Source organism: Halichoerus grypus, chromosome 6, assembly GCF_964656455.1.
Source record: "Halichoerus grypus chromosome 6, mHalGry1.hap1.1, whole genome shotgun sequence".
In the NCBI taxonomy this organism is placed as follows: domain Eukaryota; kingdom Metazoa; phylum Chordata; class Mammalia; order Carnivora; family Phocidae; genus Halichoerus; species Halichoerus grypus.
The window spans coordinates 60,285,676-60,307,879 of record NC_135717.1 but is presented as its reverse complement, the minus strand read 5'-3'; the positions used below and the strand labels follow the sequence as shown (position 1 = coordinate 60,307,879).

Below are 22,204 nucleotides of genomic sequence, written 5' to 3'. Positions count from 1 at the left end.
CTTTGAATATTTTTAAAAACACTAAATTGTATACTTTAAATCGATCAATTGTATGATATGTAAATAAAGCTGTTCTATAAAAAATTAACAATAAGAAAATAACTCAATTTTTTTAATGGGAAAAAGATTTTTGAACACAGACATCACCAAAGAAAATATAAGAACTGCAAATAACCACATGAAAAAGATCTCAAATTTACTACTCATTAACAAAATGAAAATTAAAAGCACACAGATACCACTCCGCACCTATCAGAATGGCAAAAACTAAAAAGAGTGACCATACCAAGTGCTGAAGAGGATGTAGAGCAACTGAAACTCTCATATGCTGCTGATGGGAATGTAAAATGTTATAACCACTTTAAAAAACAGTTTGTCAGCTCCTTAAAGAATTAAACATGCACTTACCATTATAAACTAGCCGTTTCACGCCTAAATATTTATCCAAGACCAAAAAAGACTATGATTATAGAAAATATGTACTTAAATGTTAACAGTAGCTTACTCTGCAACACCTAAAAATATAAACAGTCTATCTACAGGTAAATAGATAAACTGCTATATCCATACAAAGGAAAAACAGTGAACAAAAAAAAGGAATAAACTATTGATGCATGTAACAACAAAAATAATCTCAAACTATTTATACTCGTGGAAATAAGCAAGACAAAAATAGTGTCTGTATATACTATATACATATTTGAGTGTCTAGACACACATACATACATACACATATATATTCCACTTAAATAAAACACTAGAAAAATACAAATTAATCTATAGTAATGGAAAGCAGATGAATGGTTACTGGGACAAGGCTGGGGAGAGGAGGGCTGGCATAGATAGAGTACAAAAGAGTAAAAAGAAAGTTTTAGGAGTGATGGATATGTTCACCGCCTTAATCATGTTGATGATTTCATGGGTACACACATTAGTCAGAATTTAACAAGTTGTTCACTTTAAATATATACAGTATACTGAATGTCAATCACATCTGAATAAAGTTGTTTTAAGTATTTTTTTAAAGAACAAAAATTTTTAAAAGGGATCTCAATCCAAATGTCAATTTATATTAAATGTTAGTCATTTATACACAACAATTAAGGCAGAGATTGAGAGGGATAGAGTCAATTAAAAAAAAAAAGACCATACTACCATATGCTGCCTATAAGAGACACACTTTTAATAAACACTGATAAAGTTTAAAGCAAATAAAGCAAATGGATGGAAAATTATATATGAAGCTAACAGTAAGAATATAAAGGCTGAAGTGACTATTTTGATGTCACATAACACTATGAAACAAATACTCCATAGCTAAAAAGGGACATTTCCTAATGATAAAGGAATAATTCAGTAGAAGATCAACAATGAGAAAAGTGTCTACACCTAATAATGACACCTTGAAATATATAAAGCAACACCTGACACTATTAAAGGAAGAAACAGACATCATAACAGATACTTAACACACCATACTCAGTAACTAACAGATGAAGTAGATCCCTCCCAAAAATCAGTAAAGACATAAAAGAGGTTGGAGTGCCTGGATGGCTCAATCGGTTAAGCGTCTGACTCTTGATTTTGGCTCAGATGTTGATCTGAGGATGGTGAAATCAAGCCCCATGTTGGGCTCCACGCTCACTGGGGAGTCTGCTTCATATCCTCCTTTTCCCTCTGCCCCTCACCCCGCTCTAAAATCAATAATCTTAAAAAGATATATAAAAGAGCTCAAAAGTATCAGCGACCTTGATCTGACTTTTTTTTTTTAAGATTTCATTTATTTATTTATTTGACGAGAGAGAGAGAGAGAGAGAGCACAAGCAGGGGGAGCAGAAGAGGGAGAAGCAGGTTCCCCACTGAGCGTGGAGCCCGATGCATGTCTTAATCCCAGGACCCTGAGATCATGACCTGAGCCGAAGGCAGTCGCTTAACCAACTGAGCCAACCAGGCGCCCCGATCTAACTGACATTTATAGAATACTATATTCAACAGCAGAATACACATTCTTTTTCAAAGGCATATGGTACAGTCAACACAAACCGTATGCTAAGCCCTAAAATAAGTCTCAGTGAATTCTAAAGGACTAAAATCCTCTAAAACCACAACGAAATTAAATTAGCAACCAATAATCATTAAATATCTAAGAAAACCCCTAATAAATGGAAAACAATATACTTCTAAATAATTTAAGAGTCAAAACGAAAATCACAAGGGAAATTGGAAAACATTTTGAACTGAATGGCAACAAATATACAACATACCAAATTTTGTGACACGTTGCAAAAGCAGGGCTAGCAGGGAAACTTACATCTTTATATACTCTTATTAGAAAAGAAGATCTAAATTCAAAGACCCAGGTTGCTACCGTAACAAGTTAAAAAAGAAGAGCAAAATATACACAAAGTAATTAAAAGGAAGAAAATAGTAAAGATAAAAGGAGAAATCTATAAAATAGAAAACAGGCAGACAACTTTAAAAATTAATGAAGCCAAATGTTGTTTTCTTAAAAGGGTAAACAAAACTGACAAGTTCTATATATACTGGTCAAGGAAAAAACAAAAAACCGAGACTACAAATCACCAGTATCAATAATAAAAATGAGGTTATCACTACCCACACTATTGATCCAACAAACATTAACAGGATAATACTACTACAAACAACAGTACTCCAACAAATTCGACAAGTTACACAAAGTAGTCAACTTTCTTGACACAAGAACAACATAGGAGCATCTCTATACCTACTTTTCAAAAATAAATTTATCAAACAAATTCCCAGAAAGGTTTCACTCTAACATCAGAAGGTTTCACTGATAAATTCTATCAAACATTCAAATAAAAAATAACACCTTGTACATAAATTTAATCATTTAAAAAAACATCATAGGGGCGCCTGGGTGGCTCAGTCGTTAAGCGTCTGCCTTCGGCTCAGGTCATGATCTCAGGGTCCTGGGATCGAGCCCCACATCGGGCTCCCTGCTCGGTGGGAAGCCTGCTTCTCCCTCTCCCACTCCCCCTGCTTGTGTTCCCTCTCCCGCTGTGTCTCTCTCTGTCAAATAAATAAAATATTTTTAAAAATAAATAAATAAATTACACAAGAAATCTGACAAAACCATTACAATTTTTAAAGAAATGGAGAATTAAAGTACGTGACAATAAGATGTCTGTCAGGAATTGGAAAAATTAATTTAGTTCCCTAAGAGTTTCACAGGGTTCAGAAAAAAAGTAAAAGCATATATTAATATTAAATTTTATCAACCTAACAGAGGGGATAGAACAGAATGATAAAAAGTAATCCAAGAGAAACCTCTACACATCTATTAAAATGACCAAAATCCAGACCACTGACAACAACTAATGTTAGGAAGGATGAGAAGGAACAGGAACTCTCATTCATTGCTATTGGGAATGCAAATGGTATGTCCTCTTTGGAAAACATTTTGGCGGTTTCTTATAAAAACTAAACATACTCGGGCGCCTGGGTGGCTCAGTTGGTTAAGCGACTGCCTTCGGCTCAGGTCATGATCCTGGAGTCCCGGGATCGAGTCCCGCATCGGGCTCCCTGCTGAACAGGGAGCCTGCTTCTCCCTCTGACCCTCCCCCCTCTCATGCTCTCTCTATCTCATTCTCTCTCTCAAATAAATAAATAAAATCTTTAAAAAAAAAAAAAAGATTTAAAAAAAAAAAAAAAAACTAAACATACTCTTACCAGATGATCAAGAGTGTGTTCCTTATTATTTACCTACCCAAAGGAGCTAAAAACATATCCACACAAAAACCTGCACATGCATGTTTATAGCAGCTTTATTCATGACTACCAAAACTCAAAAGCAACCAAGATGTCCTCCTATAGGTGAATAGATAAATAAAGTGTGGTACAGTACATCCAGACAAACCAGAAATCAGCACTAACAATCAATGAGCTGTCAACCTATAAAAAGACATAGAGGAAAATTAAAAGTTTATTTCTAAGTGAAAGAAATTAACCTGAAAAAGCTATATACTGTATAATTACAGCTACATATAGGGCATTCTGGAAAATGCAAAACTGAAAAAAAAAGATCAGTGGTTGCCAGGGATTAGCAGGAAGGGAGGGATGAACAGGCAGAGCAGAGAGGATTTTTAGGGCAGTGAAGATGATGCCCTAAACTGTATGATATTATAATTACAATACTCTGTGTGATATATAAATTAGTCCAAACAGGGGCGCCTGGGTGGCTCAGTTGGTTAAGCGACTGCCTTCGGCTCAGGTCATGATCCTGGAGTCCCAGGGTCGAGTCCCGCATCGGGCTCCCTGCTCAGCAGGGAGCCTGCTTCTCCCTCTGACCCTCCCCCCTCTCATGTGCTCTCTCTCTCTCTCTCATTCTGTCTCAAATAAATAAATAAAATCTTTAAAAAAAATTAAAAAAAAAAAAAAAATTAGTCCAAACATACAAAATGTACAACACCAAGAGAGAACCCTAAAGCAATTAAGAGACTTCAGATGTTATGATGTATCATTATAGGTTCATCAGTAACAAATGTTCCAATCTGGTAAAGATGTTGATAATGAGGAGACTACGCATGTGCAGGAACAAAGGGTATACAGAAACCTAACTTCTGTTCAGTACTGCTGGGAACCTAAAACTGCTCTAAAAAATAAAGTCTATTATTTAAAAAGTAATCCAGAAGAAGGTAAGAATAAAGAAAAAAATAACATAAAAGTAAAGAGACTGGCGCCTGGATGGCTCAGTCAGTTAAGCATCTGCCTTTAGCTCAGGTCATGATCTCAGGGTCCTGAGATCCAGCCCCACATCGGCTCCCTGCTCAGCAGGGAGTCTGCTTCTCCCTCTACCTCTGCCCCCACTCGTGCTCTCTCTCTCTCAAAAAAATAAATAAAATCTTAAAAATAAAAAAAGAAGTAAAAAGACAAATAGAAAACATTTAGTAAGACAGAAGTTTTAAATCCAAATCCAAATATACACAGACGCACAGAAATGCAGACAGGCACACATCTATATACATACATTAAATGTAAATGGAGTAGGGGCGCCTGGGTGGCTCAGTTGCTTAAGCGACTGCCTTCGGCTCAGGTCATAATCCTGGAGTCCCGGGATCGAGTCCCACATCGGGCTCCCTGCTCGGCAGGGAGTCTGCTTCTCCCTCTGATCCTCCCCCCTCTCATGTGCGCTCTCTCTCTCTATCTAATAAATAAATAAATAAAATCTTTTAAAAAATGTAAATAGAGTAAAATTTACTTCAATTAAAGACAAAAACTGTTGGACTGGTAAAGAAGCAACTATTTGCTGGTTAACAAGAGACGAGAATTCACAAAAATTATAAAAGAAGATACACCATTTGAAAACAAAAACTAGTAGAAACCTAATGCACTTATGTTAATATCAGTTGAAATATACTTTGAAGCAAAAAAAAAAACAGTACCAAAGAAAGAGTGGTACTCTACAATGATAAGAAATTCAATTCATAAAGAAAAAATACAGTAATTCTAAATGTGCATGCACCAAATAACATCATCAAAATATATAAGGCAAAAACTGAGACTACATAATGATAATGTGAAATATTAACATATCTTCTCCAGTAAATGACAGAATAAGCATTCAACATATCTGCAAGGATACAGATGATCGTACCAACCCAAATATCAAATACAACCTTATGGATATATATAAAACACTACAATACTCCAAGACCACAGAACTTTTTTAAAGCACATATAGAACTCCTTTAAAAACTGACCATATCCTAGCCATAAACCAAGTCTCATTTAAGATCCCATAGGACTGAAATCAAAGACTATGTATTCTGACGAGATTAAACTCAGAACTGATAATAAAAAAAGATATCCTCATGTATTTGGAAACAAACCTCTTTATTATCAATGGGTCGAAGTAGTAATTACAAAGGAAGTTTAATTATGATGAAAATTATATCTAAGTTATAGGGTAGGTTAAATTTCTCCCCACAAATACACAATTTGAAAAGTATACACTGGAAAGCCTGCAAATTAATGAGCTAAATAAATTTCCATCTTAAAATTTTAGATGAGAGCCAAATAAACCTCCCCAAAAAAAGTACAAGGAAATAAAAATGTATTTGGAAATATGTATCTTCTGTTTGGGGGGGGTTGATAGTCACCCTTCTAAATGAGTGTGCACTGATCTCATTGTGGTTTTGATTTGCATTTCTATACTGATTAGTGATGTTGAGCATCTTTTCATGTGCCTGCTGGTCATGTGCATATCATCTTTGGAGCAATGTTTATTCATGCTCTTTGCCCATTTTTAAATCGGGTTATTTGATATTTTTGTTGTTGAGTACTAAGAGTTCTTTATATATTATCTCCTATTCCATTGCCTTTTCAATCTGTTGATTGGGTTCTCTGACGCACAAAAGTTTGTAAGCTTGTGTGGTCCCACTTGTCTATTTTTTTTCTCTATTTTTATCTTTTTTTCTTTTTTGGCTATGTATTTGGTGTCATATCCAATAAATCATTTCCAAGCCCAAAGTCGTGAAGCTTTTCCCATATGTTTTCTTCTAGAAATTGCATAATTTTGAGTCTTAAGTACCTACATCTTTGATCTGAGTTAATATTTGTATGTGGTGTAAGATAAGGGTCCAAGTTCACTCTCTGGCATGTGAATATCCCATTGTGCCAACACTATTTTTTGAAGAGACTGTCCTTTCCTCATTGAGTTGTCTTGACACTCTTATCAAGGATCATCTGACCAACATACAGAAGAGTTTATTTCTGGGCTCTCTATTCTATGCCATTGGTCTATTTGTCATTACGCCAGTTCCACACTGTCTTGATTACTATGGCTGTGTAATATGTTTGAAATCCAGAAGTATGAGTCCTCCAACTTTGTTCTTCATTTTCAAAATTGTTTTGGCTATCCGGGGACCCTTGAGATTCCCTATGAATTTTAAGATGAATTTTTGCATTTGCACAAAAAATGTTGTCGGGATTTTGATAGGGATTATGTTCACTATATAGATCACTTTAAGTACTACAGACACAGAACTGCTTTCCATTTAATTACACCTTCTTTCATTTGCTTCAGCAGTGTTTCATAGTTTTCAGTGTATAAGTCTTTTCCTCCTTGATTAGATTTATTCCTAAGTGTTTTATTATTTTTTACACTTTAATAAAAGGAATTAATTATCTTCTTAATTTCCTTTTCAAACTATTCATTGTCACTGTATAAAAACAACTAATATCGGGGGTGCCTGGCTGGCTCACTCAGTGAAATGTGCAACCCTTGATCTCAGGGCTGTGGGTTCAAGCCCCACACTGGGTGTAGAGATTAGTTAAAAATAAAATCTTACAAAAATAATTTAAAATAAATTAATAAATACAACTAATTTTTACATGTTGATTTTGTATTCTGCAACTTTGCTGAGTTTTTTAGTGCTAATAGTTTTTCTGTGGAATCTTTAAGGTTTTCGACAAGTAAGATCATATCATCTGTAAACAAAGATAATTTTACCTCTTCCTTTTCAAACTGGGTGTTTTCGATTTCCTTTTCTTCCCTAAGTACTCTGGCTAAGACTCCAATAATATGTTGAACAGTCATGAAGAAAGCAGGCATTCTTGCCTTATTCCCTGTCTTAGAGGAAAAGTTTTGTCTTTAATGACTGAGTATATTAGCTATGGTTTTTCATATATGTGGCCTCAGTATATATGTTGAGGTAGTTTCCATCTATCCAAGTCTGAGGAGTTCATTTATCATGAAAGGGTGTTGAATCTTGCCAACTGTTTTTTCTGCATCAATGGAAAGGAAATGATCACATGGGTTTTGTCCTTCATTCTGTTAATATGGTATACTACACATTGATTGACTTTCATATGCTGAACTATTCTTGCATTCCGGGAATAAATAAATCGTATATGATCCTTTTAATGTGCTGCTGAATTCAGTTTCCTAGTATTTTGTTGAGGACTTTTACATCCATATTTATCAGGGATACTGGTCTGTAGTTTTCTTTTTTGCTTATAAAGTCTTTGTCTGGTTTTTGTTCTCAGAATAATGCTGACCTCATAAAATGAGCTTCAATGACCTCTTCAATTTTTTGGAAGAGTTTCCAGAGAATCAATTCTCTGGTGAAGCCATCTGGTTCTGGACTTTTCTTTGTTGGGTTTTTAAATACTGATTCAATCTCCTTACTAGTTGTTGGTCTGTTCAGATTTTTATTTCCTTATGACTCAATCTTGGTAGGCTGTGTGTTTCTAGGACTTTATCCACTCTTCTAGGTTATTCAATTGCTATCAAACTATTAAATTCTCTAATAATCCTTTTTATTCTGTGTTATCAGCTGTAAGGTCCCCCTTTTCCATTTCTAATTTTAATCATTTGTATACTCTTTCTTTTTTCTTAATTTAGCTAACAGTGTGGAATCTAAAAAAAATAAAACAAATGAATAAACAAACAAAAAAGCAGAATCAGATCTATAAATACAGAGAACGAATGGCTGCCAGAGGGAAAGGGGGTGGGGGAATGGGCAAAATGGGTAAAAGGAAGTAGGAGATACAGGCTTCCAGTTATGGAATGAATAAGTCACAAGAATAAAGGGTACAGCATAGGGAATATGGTCAGTTATATGGTGACAGATGCTAGCTAACACTTGCGGTGAGCACAGCAGAACTTACATAGAAGTTGAATCATTATGCTGTACACACAACCTAATTTAACATTGTATGTCAACTATACTCAAATAATAAAATAAATGGCACCTGTGCCATAAAAAAAAAAAAAATCTAGCTAACAGTCAATTTTGTTTCTTTTTTCAAAAAACCAACCTTTAATTTCACTGACTTTTTAATTCTCTATTCTGTTTATCTGTCTTCTAATCTTTATTTCCTTCCTTCAGTTTGCTTTGTGTTTCTTTTTTATCTAGTTTTTTGAGGAGTTAAATTAAGTTGTTAATTTGAGATCTTTATGTCATATCCAAGAAAAGGACAGAGGGGCATAAGGTACAAAAAGGGAACAAATGTTGTAAGATTAATTATGGAGGGGAGCCTGGGTGGCGCAGTAAGTTGGGAATCCAACTCTTCATTTTGGCTCGGGTCGTGACCTCAAGGTCCTGAGACTGAGCCCCGAATCAGGCTCCACACTCAGCACGGAGTCTGCTTCAGATTCTCTTTCCCTCTCCCTCTGCCCCACCCCCGCACTCACTCTCCCTCAAATAAATAAATAAATCTTAAAAAAAAAAAAAGATTAATTGTGGAGGGGTTGGCAGGGGTAGGAGGTTCACTTAGTTCGGTACACAATTTGGAGAGGTAAATCTGCCTTTAACTGAAATGGGCAGGGTAACTAAATGGAATGAGAAAGTGGAGTTCAGATATCCATGTTGGGTTTTTTGTTTCTACCGTGTCTTAACTGAAATATAGTTGATGCATAATGCTACATTAGTTTTGGGTGTACAACATAGTGATTCCACAACTCTATACCAAATGTCCATGTTACGTTTATGTACCTATCACACAATAGATGATGCGGCAAGCAACTACGTATTTATGAATCCAGAGTTCAAGAGAAAAGAAAAGGTTGGAGATATAAGTTTGGGTGCTATCAAAGTATACACATAGATGTTATTCAAAGCCATAACACTCAGTAAGTTCATTCTGGAAGTAAGTGTAGAAGGCCTATACCCCAAAGCACTCTAATATTTAGAGGTCAATGTCTGCAAGATGAGAGTCCGGAAAAATACAAGGGGCAATCAATAAGGTCAAAGGAAAAGAAGAGTGCTGTCCCAGCAACAAAATGAAGTAAATGCTCAAGAAAGAATGATCAAAATTGTCAAATGTTGCTAACGATCAACTAACATGGGACTTGAGAACTGGTTCAGCCACATGGAGATCACTGATTACTCTACCAAGAAGAGGCCTTGGTGGCATGGTGGGGAAAAGCCTGACTGGAGTAAACTCAAGAATGAAAGAGATGTGGGGCACCTGTGTGGCTCAGTTGGTTAAGCAACTGCCTTCGGCTCAGGTCATGAACCTGGAGTCCCTGGATCGAGTCCCACATCGGGCCCCCTGCTCAGCAGGGAGTCTGCTTCTCCCTCTGACCCTCCCCCCTCTCATGTGCTTTCTCTCTCTCATTCTCTCTCTCTCAAATAATAAAATCTTAAAAAAAAGAATGAAAGATGAAAAAATAAGGAAGTGGAAGAAATAAAACTGTCATTTACACACATTATCATTGTCTGTACAGAAAATACAGAATGCCAATTTCAACAATTTGCACAGAATACAACTAGTTCAGGGCACCTGGGTGGCTCAGTCAGTTAAGCGTCTGCCTTGAGCTCAGGTCATAATCCCAGGGGCCTGGGATAGTGCCCCCTATCAAACTCCCCACTGAGCTCTGTCCCTCCCCTTGCTCATGCTCTCTCTCTCTCAAATGAATGAATAAAATCTTTAAAAAAAAAAAAAAAAGAATACAACTAGTTCTTCTAGGTTTTTCTTTTCATTTTATTTTTAACTCTAATATACAGCTTACTATGCATAGGTCTTGTTCTACACACTTCACATATCTTATTAAACTCTCAAAACCCAACAGAGTATATAATATTAAACACATTTTATGGACTTGGGAGAAAACTGTACCATAAAGAAATGAATACAATTCTAAAATTTATATGTAAGAACGATGTTCCAAGACTATTCAAGTTCCATCTGAAGAATAACAAAGGGGCTCTTACCCTCCCAGACTTGAGAGCTTATTATAAAGTTGACTTTCATCACAACAGCCACAGTGAGCATGCTAAAAAACTTGCTTTAATCAAGTCATCTCTCAGTTCAAATCACCCCAATGGTTTAGCAACTTATCCTATGTAACACCAAGTTATTACAGTGATCTTGCAAACCCTACAGGACCTATGTCCACCCCATCCTCCAATTCATTAATCTCAGGTCTCTTCAAATATCATTTCTTCAGTGGAGTCTTCCCCAATCACTTTACTTAAAATTTCAAAAGCACATTTCAGATTTCGCTCTGCATCCTCTTCTTCATTTTTCTCCATAATACATGGCATACTGTACATTTTATTTACCTATTTCATTTATTATCCAACTTCCCTCTCCAAACGTAAGTAAACCTGAAAGGGCATGGATTTTTGGTCTGCTTTGTTCACTGCTATCTAGAACACTGCCTGCAGCACATAGGAGGCGACACAGTAAATATACTGTTGAAAGTGTCAATTTTCCATAAGCTAATCTACAAATTTAAGAAAAGCATCATCAAAATACCAAAGGGATTTTTAAAAATTAAATAGCCTGATAATATCATCAGTGATGTCTTGTGGATTTTTTGTACTCCCAGATATGACAAGATGAGCAGTAGACTTAACCTCTATGGTACTTTTTCCCAAAAGCCATCAACCCAAGCTAATTATGAGAAAATACCAGGCAAAACCAGATTGGGGGTGGGGAGATGCTGAACATGTACCTGGCCAGTATTCCTCAAGACTGCTAAGGCAATGAGAAACAAGAAAAGACTGAGAAATTCTTACAAACAGAGGAGACATAGAGACATGGCAATTAAATTTAAAAGAACATTAAGGGGGAAAAAAATGGTAAAATTAAAAAAAAAAAAGAAAAGACAACCAACCGTCTGGTAGGAAAAACTCCAGCAATTCATACTACAAAAGACTAATTTCCATAATATACCAACAGCTCCTACACAACAATCCAAAAATGTACCTTGAGGAATTTACCAAGAGAAAACGGAGGTAAGAATATGAAGGAATACTTCACATAAAGGAAATACAAATTAGCTTTTAAGCATATGAAAAGTTGATAAACTTCTCTCACAATAACAGAAATACAAATTAAGCTATATTGACATAATTTTTATCTACCAGATTGACAAATATAAAAAGATCCTTAATAATGATGGATGGAAAGGGTTAAGAGCTGGACTCAGAATCCCTCCTTCGGGCTCTGGAGGAAAATATGGTAGTTTAACTTCTTGTAACACCAACTCTGAAGACAGATGACAGTATTGTAGGGTGTGCCATGTACTAATAACTTATCTGAGCCTGCTCTTTATCTTAGCCTGTTGTTAGCCTGTTGTACTTGGTTGTCAGGAGTATGTATGACTTACATAATTTATGGTCCACAGCTACATTAAAATAGAATAGCCAGCCACTTACAAATACAGAGTCTATATTACTAGTAGGCATTTTTTTTTAAAGATTTTATTTATTTATTTGCAAGAGAGAGACACAGTGAGAGAGGGAACACAAGCAGGGGGAGTGGAGGAGGGAGAAGCAGGCTTCCCGCTGAGCAGAGAGCCCAATGCGGGGCTCGATCCCAGGACCCCAGGATCATGACCCGAGCTGAACGCAGACGCTTAACTAAACTGAGCCACCCAGGCGCCCCAACTAGTAGGCATTTTTAAGCTGAGGGTAACCAAATCTGGTGGCTTCCCCATGCTAATGTGACCTGCATTCACATTAGCTTCTTGTCAACCTTAAAACCAAAACAATGACGACATTAAGACTTGCATCAGAGTTTGGAAGTCTCTGTATTACTGCAACTGTATATACTTTTCCTTTATTAAGTATATTTGGTGTTGGATAAGCCAATTATGACATGAGTTTGATGAATACTGCAAAATTGAAACCCACGCAGATGGTTGTATAACTGCTGAGGTTAAGTATGATAAGAACAGGTTCTTCTCATGTATTGTGAATAAAGTGTGAATTACTACGATCTCAACAGAGGAGGATTTGGCACTGAAATTACAGGTGGTCATACCCTCTGACCCAGCAATTCCACTTGAAGGAATTTTTGCTAATCACCCAGTATCGATGATTACATTGTATGCAGTTATGCACTCTCTGTAGTACTTTGTTAAAAAAAAAAAAAAAAATTGGGGGGGGTGCCTGGGTGGCTTAGTCAGTTAAATGTCCGACTCTTGATTTCGGCTCAGGTCATGACACCAAGCCCTGAGTTGGGCTCCCCACTGGGCTCTCTCTGCCCCTCACCCACGTGTGCACTCTCTTTCTTTAAAAAAGAATAAAAAAGGAGGCAGAACAGAGAAGCCAAGTTGAAAAGAAATGTTGGTGAGAATGAAAAGGAATTGGATCTTTTATACATTGCTTGTGGGAATATAAAAATGGTGCAGCCACTATGAAAAAGTTTGGTGGTTCCTCAAAAAGTTAAACACAGAATCACTATCTGACCCCATCAATGCCACTCCTAGTATATCTCCCCCAAAACAGAAAAGAGATAAAGATAAAACAGATACTTGTACAACCATGTTCATAGCAGCACTATTCACAACAATCAAAAGGTAGAAACAACACAAATGTCCAAAAAGTGAAAGGACCAACATAATGTAAACAATCTCTCTCTCTCACACACACACACAAACACACACACACGAGTTATTATTCAGCCATAAAGAGGACTGAAGTACTAATACAGGCTGCAACACTGATGAACCTGAAAAACATTATGCCAAGATAGAAGCGAGACTCAAAAGGTTATACATTGTGTGATTATTATAGTTATGTAAAATGTACAGAATAAGTAAATCCATAGAGACAAAAAGCAGATTGGTGCTTGCCAAGGGCTAGGGAAGGAAGGGTAGAAGGTAGAATGTACAGTTTCTGCTTATGAAAGCATACTTTCTTTTAAGGTGATAAAAATGTTTTCGAAATTGACAGAGGTGGTAGTTGCACAACACTGTGAAAGTAGTAAATGTCACTAAACTGTATATCTTAAGTTGGTTTATGTTATGCTATACGAATTTTACCTCAATTTTAAGAAAAAAGAATAAAATATCCTGTCCTTCCTTCACAAACTGCACTTCAGGGTAATGAAATAGCTGATAAGGAATCGGTTCTCTGTATAGAAACATTCCTGCTCCTAATGACAGAATATCACAATTTATTCAACCTCTATTGAATAAAATAATGGTCCAGATACCGGTCAGCAGCTGCTAATATCACAAAAAAGAGGATAACCAAATATCATATGCCTCATAAAGGAAGTATACAACACTACGAAGTATTTTTTTTTTTTAATTCGTTTATTTGACAGAGAGAGACACAGAGAGAGAGGGAACACAAGAAGGGGAGGTGGGAGAGGGAGAAGCAGGCTCCCCACCCAGCAGGGAGCCCAATGCGGGGCTCGATCCCAGGACCCTGGGATCACGACCCGAGCCAAAGGCAGACGCTTAACGACTGAATATGATCAACCCACAATAAACTGAATATGATCAAGCCTCTGAATACATCTAATTACTAATGTACAGAAAATATGGAACAAAGTAACATGTTCTCACACACACACACACCCATCTGAGAAGCAATCAATAAAATGTACTGTGGGAAACTATACAGGGCAAATGTCCCAGGTTTTTCCGTAAGTAAAGTGACAAGGGAATGGAGGGGAGGGGGTACAAAGAGACCTAAGAGACATATCAAACAATTACAGTGTATGCACCTTATACATCCAGCTTATGGACCTTATTTAGACATTGATGCATTAAAATATAATATAAAAAGAAAACATTTAGGGAGACAATCAGGAAAATCTGAACAATGACTGAACAGTTGATGGCTTTAAGAAAATTCTTGTCAATTTTTTTTATGTGTGATAATATATCATGTATTTTTAAAATATCCACATGTTAGTGATACTCACAAAATTCAAAATAATCAGGATGGCACAGGGAAGGGTTTAGATGAAACAAGACTAGCCATCACTTGATCACTGTTGAAGCTAGGTACCCAGGGATTCTCTTTACGTTTATGTATGCTCAAAGTTTCCCATAATAAAATAGGTATATTTTTAAAAATATACCTGCAAAATTTTACCACTTAGTATCTCTGATGTCCATTCCCTCATTTTTACCCTCCTACTACTGCTGTCTTCAACCTTTCCCTCATCAATCTCTCCCTTAAACTTACTACAATAAAGCAGAGTCTCATCTTTGTACAGTTTAGATTCTAAAGCAAAAAATTAGCATAATCAAAACTGTCTTGGAAAAATCCCTTAAGATTCCAATTTTGAATATATAACCCTGTCAGATTTTGTAAGTTCTTCTCATTTTTCTGTATCTATCAATGGCCTCAATTCATTCTGAAATTTCTTCAAGAATGTAAGTATCAAATAATCCAATTAAAAATGGGCAGAAGACATGGACAGACATTCCTCCAAAGAAGACATACAGATGGCCAACAGATGCATGAAAAGATGATCAACATCACTCATCATCAGGGAAATACAAATCAAAACCACAATGACATATCACCTCACACATGTCAGAATGGTTAAAATAAAAAACACAAGAAACAACAAGTGTTGGTGAGGATGTGAAAAAAAAGGAACTCTTGTGCACTGTTAGTGAAAATGCAAACTGGTGCAGCCACTGTGGAAAACAGTATAGAAGTTCCACAAAAAATTAGAAACAGAACTGCCATATGATCCAGTAATCACACTACTGGATTACAAAAAATACTAATTTGAAAAGATATATGCACCCCTATATTTACTGCAGCATTATTTATAATAGCCAACTTATTGAAGCTGCCCAAGTGTCCACCAACAGATGAATGGATAAAGATGTGGGGGCACCTGCTGGCTTGGTCAGAAAAGCATGCAACTCTTGATCTTGGAGTCATGAGTTCAAGCCTCACACTGGGTGTAGAGATTACTTAAAATAAGTAAACTTAAAAAATATATATTACACACACACACACGCACACACACACATACAGAGGAATACTATCCAGCCATTAAAAGGAATGAAAGCTTGACACTTGCAAAACATATATGGATCCAGAGTTATTATAATGCTTAGTAAAATAAGTCAGTCAGAAAAAGACAAATACCATATTATTTCATTCATATTTGGAATTTAAGAAAAAACAAATGAACAAAGAAAAAAAGAGACAAACCAAAAAACAGACTCTTTAAATATAGAGCACAAACTGATGGTAGGGTTGGTGTGAAATAGGTGAAGGGGATGAAGAGTAACACTTATCTTGATGAGAACTGAGTAATATATAGAATTGCTGAAATCACTATATTGTACACCTGAAGCTAATATAACTGTGAATGTTAACTATACCAGAATTAAAATTTTTTTTAGTTTTAAAAAAACAAAAGAATGTAAGCAACATCACCACCTCTTGCCTGACCCCCTCAATAATATATTTCACATCTTTGTCAGTGATGGTTGGGGAAAGCCCTATAATCATTCACAGGGATTTCCATATAGGTTTGCCTAGAACGTAGGCTCAGTGAGTAAAATGGCAAACTGAATTACCTCTACAATTTATTTTTTTCTTATCTCCTTCCACCCCCACCCCCCAGGCTATATAACTGATTTCAAGTATGTTAAATGCACTTATGATCCAGCTCTACTGTTCTTTTTTATAGCTTGTCTGGTCTCAGATCCTTCCAATCCATTCACCACAATGCTGTCAGAGAGTGACCTTTCTAAAATAGAAATCTCATGTTATTCCTCAGCTTCAGTGGCTCCCCACAATCAATAGGATCAAGTTCTTAGTACAGAATAGGGGAGGGGTGAGGGGAGGGGGAGAAGGAAGGGACAGGAAGGAGATGAGTAGGGGAGAGGGGAAGGAATGACAACTTTGCCTATATCATTAGTTGCACCTCTCAGGCCTGCTATTCAAACTTTACAGTCTAATTCCAAATCATTTTCAATTCTTTGATATATTTGTGTCTTTTATCATTTGCTTCTCCTTCTGCCTGTAACACATCAACCCCACTTTTCACACACCGAACTATGTTAAGCTTGTTAAGTATCTACTTACCTTTAACAACTGAGAACTATATACAGCAGATGAGATTGAGAAAATTAGAAGGTGCATTGAGAAACTCCTCATCCTATTGCCAAGAAAAAACCTAAACTAAAACCTGTAACATACTTCCCAGCATAAAAAAGGGGTGTTAGATATTAAAGAACAGTTATTATAAAAAAAAAAAAAAAAAAGAATAGTCATTATCAATACTGTACCATCAGGTACACTGTGGGGTTTTGTTAACTACTCCAGAAATATAATTAGCATTCTGATAGGAAAATGCATTCCAGGTTCCAAAATAATTTACAAATCAATTTTGGAACACAGATTAGTCGAATGTTTTAAATACACATCAAATTTAGACTCTAACAAAGATGGCATTTCAAATCAGTGAAGAAAAGATGAACTGTTCAATAAATGGTGATGGGACAAATGGTAGCATTTTAGCATCTAGGAAAAAATAAAGTTGGATCCATACCTCACACTGTATTACCTGGATACATTCCAAATGTATCAAAGATTAAACTGTAAAAAAAAAAAAGAAACCATAAAAATACTAGAGGAAAATGTGAAAGAATTCCTTTATTAACTTTGGAGTAGGGAAGGCCTTTCTAACTAATGGTTCAAAATACAGAATCCATGAAAGACAAGATTAATCAATTCACCTAAATAAAAAATCAAAGACTTCTGCATGGTAAAAAGCCCCATAAGCAAAGACTAAACAACTGGGAAAAAAAAAACTAGCCCAACTCATATCACAAAAGCCTAATGAATGAGGGGCGCCTATGAAAGCTCCAACAAATCAAAAAGAAAATGATCAACAACCAAAGAGAAAAAACATATTAACAGGCCAGAAAGAGAAAAATACAAATTGCTTTTAAAAATATAAGATGCTCAGCTTCACTCATAGTAAGAGAAATGCAAAATAACGGCTCTGAGATACCAATTATCACCTACTGGATTACCAATGGATATGGAGAATAAGTTTTCATTCATTGTACTAGAAATATAAATTGGTACAACCGCCAGGGAAAACAATTTGGGAATATCTAACAAATTAACTATAAACTTTGACCCAATAGTTCCACCCCTGGGATTAATAATCCTACAGATGTATGTACGTACGACATGTATACAAGCATTAGTCATAAAAGCAGAAGATTAGAAAGTCTATCCACAGGTGACTACATAAATTAAGAGAGCTTTATACTGGTAATAAATTGTTCAGTAGAAAAATTAAGATGCAAAAGAGTATGTATAATATTCACCCATCCATATAAAAATTAGGAGAAAATATTACTTTATTCATATGTATTTGTATGTAAGAAGAAAACCCTAGAAGGATATGCAAATAAGTAATAACAGCAATTGTATCACCAGCAGGAAAGTTGTTGAGAAACTAGGCAGATGGTGAACAGGAATAGGAGCAAGCGTTTCTCAAATATTTTTAAAATTTTGTACAATGTGACTATATAACGTAGTCTGAACATTAAATTTGTATATAAATAAATTTATGTAGAGCTAGGCAAAAACACTTTATTTTTCCCTTTTATTTACTCATGTCATTCCTCTATTCTACGCCAAAAATGTTTTAGAGGTGGCTGCCCAAAATGGAAGAGTGTACTAACAGGAGTTATAACCTCTACTTTTATGAGTTTCTTCATCAGTTTATTTTCACAGTATGCCACAGTTTGATAAATTCATGTCTACATATTTAAGAATGGTACAGAGCTATAAAGAAACACGATTTCTCAGAGGGAGGTAACAAAAAATGGAGATGTAAATGAAAAATACACAGGGGTCCTCAGGAAAGCACACCAAAATTTAAAGACAGAAGTCAGCATTTCTCTATATTCAAGCAACAAAAATCCTCAGGGTGCTAAAATTAACATTCACTAGAAATATCATCTGGGGGCGCCTGGGTGGCTCAGTTGTTAAGCATCTGCCTTCGGCTCAGGTCATGATCCCAGGGTCCTGGGATCGAGCCCCACATCGGGCTCCCTGCTCCGCGGGGAGCCTGCTTCTCCCTCTCCCACTCCCCCTGCTTGTGTTCCCTCTCTCACTGTGTCTCTCTCTGTCAAATAAATAAATAAAATCTTTAAAAAAGAAAAAAGGAAAGAAAGAAATATCATCTGTCCAGCAATACACGAAAGAGAGGGGGAAAAGACTCTAAAACATCAGAGTTTAGCTCTAACAACAAAAAAAGTAGCTTATTTTTCCAAAAATAATTTCTAATATGAGAAAATTATACCCATTAAAAAAGTCAAGATTTTAATTAGAAATATGTGGACCATTCTACATTAAAAAAACAATGCTTAGGGGCACCCAGATGGCTCAGTCTGTTAAAAGTCCAACTCTTGATTTCAGCTCACTTTCAAGATCTCAGGGTCATGAGATCAAGCCCAGATTCGGGCTCTGCGCTAGATGTGGAGCCCTCTCTCTCTCTCTTTTTCCCTCTCCCTCTCACACTGCACCCTCCCACTCACACTCTCTCTCTCAAAAAAAAAGCTTAAAAGTTTGTCCATAAATTATGTAGCAAAAAAGATTCATAAATTACATCCACTACTATTAAAAGTATTTGAGTGGTAAACATTTAATTTGATATTATAATATGAACTACCAGATATTTTTAAATACTCCTCCACTCCAGTTTTCAATAAAAAATTTTTAAAAGTCTCTGTACTTACCCCCATTATCTGTTCTTTTTAAAGCTCCATCCTTATGAGGACACAGTTCACATCTCTATTTTTAAAAAAGAAAGAAAACAAAGAAATTTTTCAGATTACCAAAGTATAACATCTTCCCTATAACCTCAAAACTATTAAAATGTGGGAACAGGGGCGCCTGGGTGGCTCAGTCAGTTAAGCGGCTACCTTTGGCTCAGGTCATGATCCCAGGGTCCTGGGATGGGGTCCCGCATCAGGCTCCCTGCTCAGCGTGGAGTCTGCTTCTCCCTCTCCCTCTGCCCATTCCCTCTACTCGTGCTTGGTCTCTCACAAAAATAAATAAATAGAGTAAGTTTCAATGACATTGTCTCACTATGAAGAATATGCTCCTGGAGGTCACACCTGAGTATTTATTATTTGTACCCTACCTTGCTGCTCTCCAAAGAGGTTTTGCAGCATATAATAAAGTAATATAAACAAATTATGAAGGAAAATGAGAAGAAAATTAACATAAAATAGTGAATAAGTAATAAAACATAAGCCATTAGATCCTGTATCCGTCTTCCAGTATTTCACTCTCCCGATTTTCCTCTAACCTCTTTGGCAACACATTTCTGATCACCATGTCTAACCTTTAAATGAGGTAGTTCCTCAGGGCTCCGGCTTAAGATGCCTTCTCATTTCATGTCCAACACTAGTCAATCTCGTATCTTCCATACATCTGTTACCAACTAAATTACAAGTATGTCAGTGACTCTCAAATTTTACCTCCTATTAAGCTCTGTCCTTGGATCCATATATAAAACTTCCTACAATTGCAATGGCACTTTAAGCACTGTCCAAAATCTATAGCAACACTTGCTCTTCCTGCAGTATTCCCTATCATTGTTTTTAAGTTTATTAATTTTTTTTAGTAATCTCAACACCAAATATGGGGCTTGAACTCACGACGCCACGATCAAGAATCACATGCTCTTGGGCGCCTGGGTGGCTCAGTCATTAAGCGTCTGCCTTTGGCTCAGGTCATGATCCCAGGGTCCTGGGATCGAGTCCCACATCAGGCTCCCTGCTCCACGGGAGGCCTGCTTCTCCCTCTCCCCCTCCCCCTGCTTGTGTTCCTTCTCTCGCTATCTCTCTCTCTGTCAAATAAATAAATAAAATCTTTAAAAAAAAAAAAAAAAAGAATCACATGCTCTTTTAGGGACCTGGGTGGCTCAGATGGTTTAAGTGTCTGCCTTCAGCTCAGGTCATGATCCTGGGGTCCTAGGATCGAGACCCACATCAGGCTCCCAGCTCAGTGGGGAGTCTGCTTCTCCCTCTCCCTCTGCCCCTGCTCATGCTCTCTCTCTCTCTGTATCTGTCTCAAATTAATAAATAAAATCTTTAAAAAAAAAAAAAAATCACATGCTCTTTTGACTGAGCCAGCCAAAGGCCCCTTCCCTATCTTTGTAAGGATACTCTCAACCACATATTGCCCATACAAGACACCTAGACATCATCTTTTGACAGCTTCACCCTACTCTCTAACTCATACTTAATCAAACAGTGTATTTTGCCCATTCATCCTCCTGAGTACTGGTGATATTTGACTACCTCTCTCCTTCTACACTACTATTAGCCAACTGCAAGCCAACATCAACTTTCATAAAGACCACTTCAGGGACCCCCACTCAATACTCTCCCCATACTTACTCTTACCTATACCACCAATCTAGAGCGAACTTCAAAAATGCAGGTCCAAGTATATCACTACGCCACTTAATAAACATTTTAATGGTTTCCCTACATGATCTAGCCCCTACTTACCTCTACAACCCTCTCTTTTCAACATCTCACTGTCTAGGCAATACTGTCTTTTCTTCTTTCACTTTTGTTTTCTTTTAAATAAACTCTATGCCCAACATGGGGCTCGAACTCAGGATCAAGAGTCTCATACTCTACTAACTGAGCCATCCAGGTGCCCCTCTTCTTTCAGTTCTATAAATACTCCAAAGTTCATTCTTGCTTCACAGCCCTTAAGTGTGTTGTTTTTACTCTCCACCTGTAATGCCTGTCCTACACCCTAACCCTCTTTCACAGCTGGGTAACTTCTATTCAACCCACAAGTTCTTGCTTAAAGTCACTTCCTCAAAGAAGATTTCCCTGATTCCCTCCATTAGCTTAGGTGCCATATTACAAATTACCTACACTTCCTTCTTGTCATATATTGCAATCACAATTAACTATGCAATTATGTTTATCTCCTCTGCTAAAGTATAAGCTCCATTTCATGGCTGTAGCCCTAGCATCTATCCATCTCCAGATATGGTAACTCAAAAAATATATGATGAATGGACAGAAGAAGCAAAAACACAAGCACACTTGCAAAATGCAGGCAATAATTTGGTTCTAAGAGATACAGCAACTTCTCTTACAGAAAGAAACACTATGAGTTGAGTGATTTAGCTTGTGGGAAAGAAAGAGTTGCTTTTAGAAGAATAACTAAATCTAACTTAAAGACTACACAGAACCAGAGATAATTACTCCTTGCGATGACTGGGTGTAAGAATGATTGTTTAGGGGGCGCCTGGGTGGCTCAGTCAGTTAAGCGGCTGCCTCGGCTCAAGTCATGATCCCAGGGTCCTGGGATCAAGTCCCGCATCGGGCTCCCTGCTCAGCGGGGAGTCTGCTTCTCCCTCTGCCTCTCTCCCCAGCTTGTGCTCTCCCTCTCTCAAATAAATAGGTAAAATCCTTAAAAAAAAAAAAAAAAAAAAA

General features: G+C 36.7%; 1 protein-coding gene across 13 annotated transcripts in view; it reads right to left on the bottom strand.

Moving 5' to 3' along the window:
- MLLT10 (MLLT10 histone lysine methyltransferase DOT1L cofactor) overlaps positions 1-22,204 on the bottom strand; it is a 224,957-nt gene that overhangs the window by 148,522 nt on the left and 54,231 nt on the right. For all 13 annotated transcript variants that reach the window (XM_078075209.1, XM_078075205.1, XM_078075208.1 and 10 more), the window contains one exon: positions 19,472-19,526. In XM_078075209.1, coding sequence (XP_077931335.1) covers positions 19,472-19,526 — 55 coding nt within the window. The remainder of the gene's footprint in view (positions 1-19,471; positions 19,527-22,204) is intronic.